The 2,633-nt window shown below is 34.6% G+C and overlaps 1 protein-coding gene across 1 annotated transcript; it reads left to right on the forward strand.

The window, feature by feature from the left end:
* The first annotated feature begins 1,587 nt into the window (after positions 1-1,587).
* Positions 1,588-2,256, forward strand: LOC114329779 (sterile alpha motif domain-containing protein 5-like). The gene has a single exon (XM_050652215.1). It carries the CDS (start codon positions 1,627-1,629, stop codon positions 2,254-2,256), a length of 630 nt encoding a protein of 209 aa, XP_050508172.1. The 5' UTR covers positions 1,588-1,626.
* Positions 2,257-2,633: the final 377 nt, after the last annotated feature.

Here is a 2,633-nt window from a genome sequence, read left to right on the forward strand (position 1 = left end):
TTCAAGTTATTTCAATTATAACAGAGGTTATTTGTAAGTATACCGTATTTTATTAATTTTTACCATATTTTCCGGCTAACCCGGATTTGCGATAACCCGGATCGGCCGCGGTCCCCATTAATCCGAGTTATCGAGGTTCCACTGTACTTTAAAAGATCATTGCATTAGTCACATTTTTAAAGTAGTTTAAAAAAAAAATAGATTTATCCATACAGTGTGATTGGTCAGTGAGGTAAAGCTTTGTAGATCCGTTATAAGTAATAGATAGTAATAAAATTTAATAACAAAAATCGTAGCCAACTTTGATTACAGATTGATAAACAGTAATCGTAAATTGTAAGTTTTACACAATTATTCAGTCATGGCTTACTTAAAATTGGGAATGATTTAGACCCGTAATTATTAATAATTTTGCTCTGAAAAATGAAAATATCTCGAAAACTAATAAATTTACACATAGGGAATATTATACAAAAATTATAGTATGGTAATGGTACTTTTCGATAATGATATAAAATACATGGTGTTCTATTTAAAATTACTGAGAAAATAATGTACTTACGTTTTGACTCACCCTGTATTCAATATGAAGAAAATTAGCAAAACAATTATTTACGAAAATTTTGACAATAAATAAAAAATATGACGTCAATAAACCATTGACCTTGTGCTTGCTTTAATTTATACAGGTAGTTAAACTTGTTACGATTTTCATATTTTGGTTATATTGGTTATAACTTTGTAAATACCCCGTATAACATACCAAACCTTTATTCGAAAAGTTACGAAGATTTCGAATATAAAATAAAATACAGGGTGTTCTATTTTAAAAAACATAAGTTTGGTCTGCCACTATGTTATCGAACACCCTGTAACACTTTTACTAATTTTGTAATGTGAAGCTCAAAGTTCGCTACAATTTTTGTTATTAAGTTTTATCGCTATACATTACTATAACGGAGCTACGGAGCTTCATCCCACTAATTATTAATCACCCTGTATAATAGTAGTAAAATATTGCATTGTTAGCTAGTTCTAAGCTATCCTGAAAATTTCAGGTGTCTAGGTAGCCTAGAACTATTTTTAAAATGGATTACAAAATTTGCGGAGTCCGTGACACCAACCAACCCAAGTATATAATAAGGTTTTAATAAATAATCACCCTCAATCGCGCCTAAAGAAGTATAACTTCAAAAAAAAAAAAGCAATTTAAACATTATTCGTTTTACATTGAAATTTTTTATGCTATTGACTTTAAAATAACTAGTTTTAATTTGTATTTAATTGTTATGTATTTGTTGTTAAGTTGCTTTAAAATAAATATTGTTTGACTTCGTGTGTTCGCTTTTTTAAATTCGCACGAAATAATAAGAAATATCTGATGATTCCACATAAGTTTGGTTGTGCGTACTTAATAATATAGCATGTATAAATTAATTATTAAATCAGAAGAGTATTTTTTATCCTGTATGAGATGGTGTTTGTTTTCCGATCCGCGCGAAATCCGGCAACGTCGCGTGATAGGGCCAAATACCGGCGTTTTCAACATCACAAGAAACGCACACCACACCGTTAACTCGCGTTGAATCGGCAGATCAGACCGCGTCAGTATCGCGTCAAGTACGGATGTACACGCCGAAGACTATGTCAGGCAACATCGTTGCTGAATGGTTGAGGTCTCTTCATCTCGGCCAATACGCCGAAAGTTTCATAGACAACGGCTACGACGACTTGGAAATATGCAAACAGGTCGGCGATCCCGACCTCGACGCAATCGGAGTGTTCAATCAAGTGCACCGCAGCAGGTTGTTGCAATCAGTAAGAACTCTTCGCGAGGAAGGTGCCGCATCCGTGTATTTCACCCTGGAGGAAAGTGTCGCGGTCCACGACGAGTGTTTTTGTGACAATGTGAGTGCTAGGTCTTCCCGAACATCTTCCGGACGATCTGAGAAAGAAACTCAGAGGATTAACGCGAGTCCTGGAGCTAGTTCTTCGGCCGAAAGTGGACAGGAGGTGGCTAAGTATCTGGACGAGTACGAGGAAGGGAAGGCCGAGTTGGTGAAGATACCGAGAGTGCAGTTGAAAGTGTTGTTGCGGGAAAAGCTGAGCCAAGACGGGATCAGATTGAGCTGTCAACCATATTCGACACAGGTAAGTCAAATGAGCACGTGTTGTCAAATAATAATAAAGTGTCAAATAAGCATGTATGAGAAGAATCTCTTTGACGATGAAAAGCACTATATTTATCGATTTTGAAACTGATTATTTATGTATCTGTCTTGAATATCAATAATTATACTTTTTTCTTAACGATATGTCTTGTCACTAGTTGTCAGAAAAGTTCTTCTAAACAAGTGCTGAATTCGACCGTTACTTGATGGAAGTTCATTTTATCTAACAAGAAAAAACTTTGAATACTTTTGTTTTCCACAGTTCTACAAAATTTATTACAGTTTATTGTCACGACAGCTGTTTCAGCATAGTGCCTTTCTTAAGTGATGCATGAATTTTTAGTACCTATACATTTACACTTTATGGTCTTCTTTCTACTGAATAATTTAAGGAGTAGAGAGCTATTTGTCTCGAGTTGGTCATTCAGAATTATATCTGTATTTATTAATGTATTAATTTCC

Source organism: Diabrotica virgifera, chromosome 5 (assembly GCF_917563875.1).
Source record: "Diabrotica virgifera virgifera chromosome 5, PGI_DIABVI_V3a".
NCBI classification, from domain to species: domain Eukaryota; kingdom Metazoa; phylum Arthropoda; class Insecta; order Coleoptera; family Chrysomelidae; genus Diabrotica; species Diabrotica virgifera.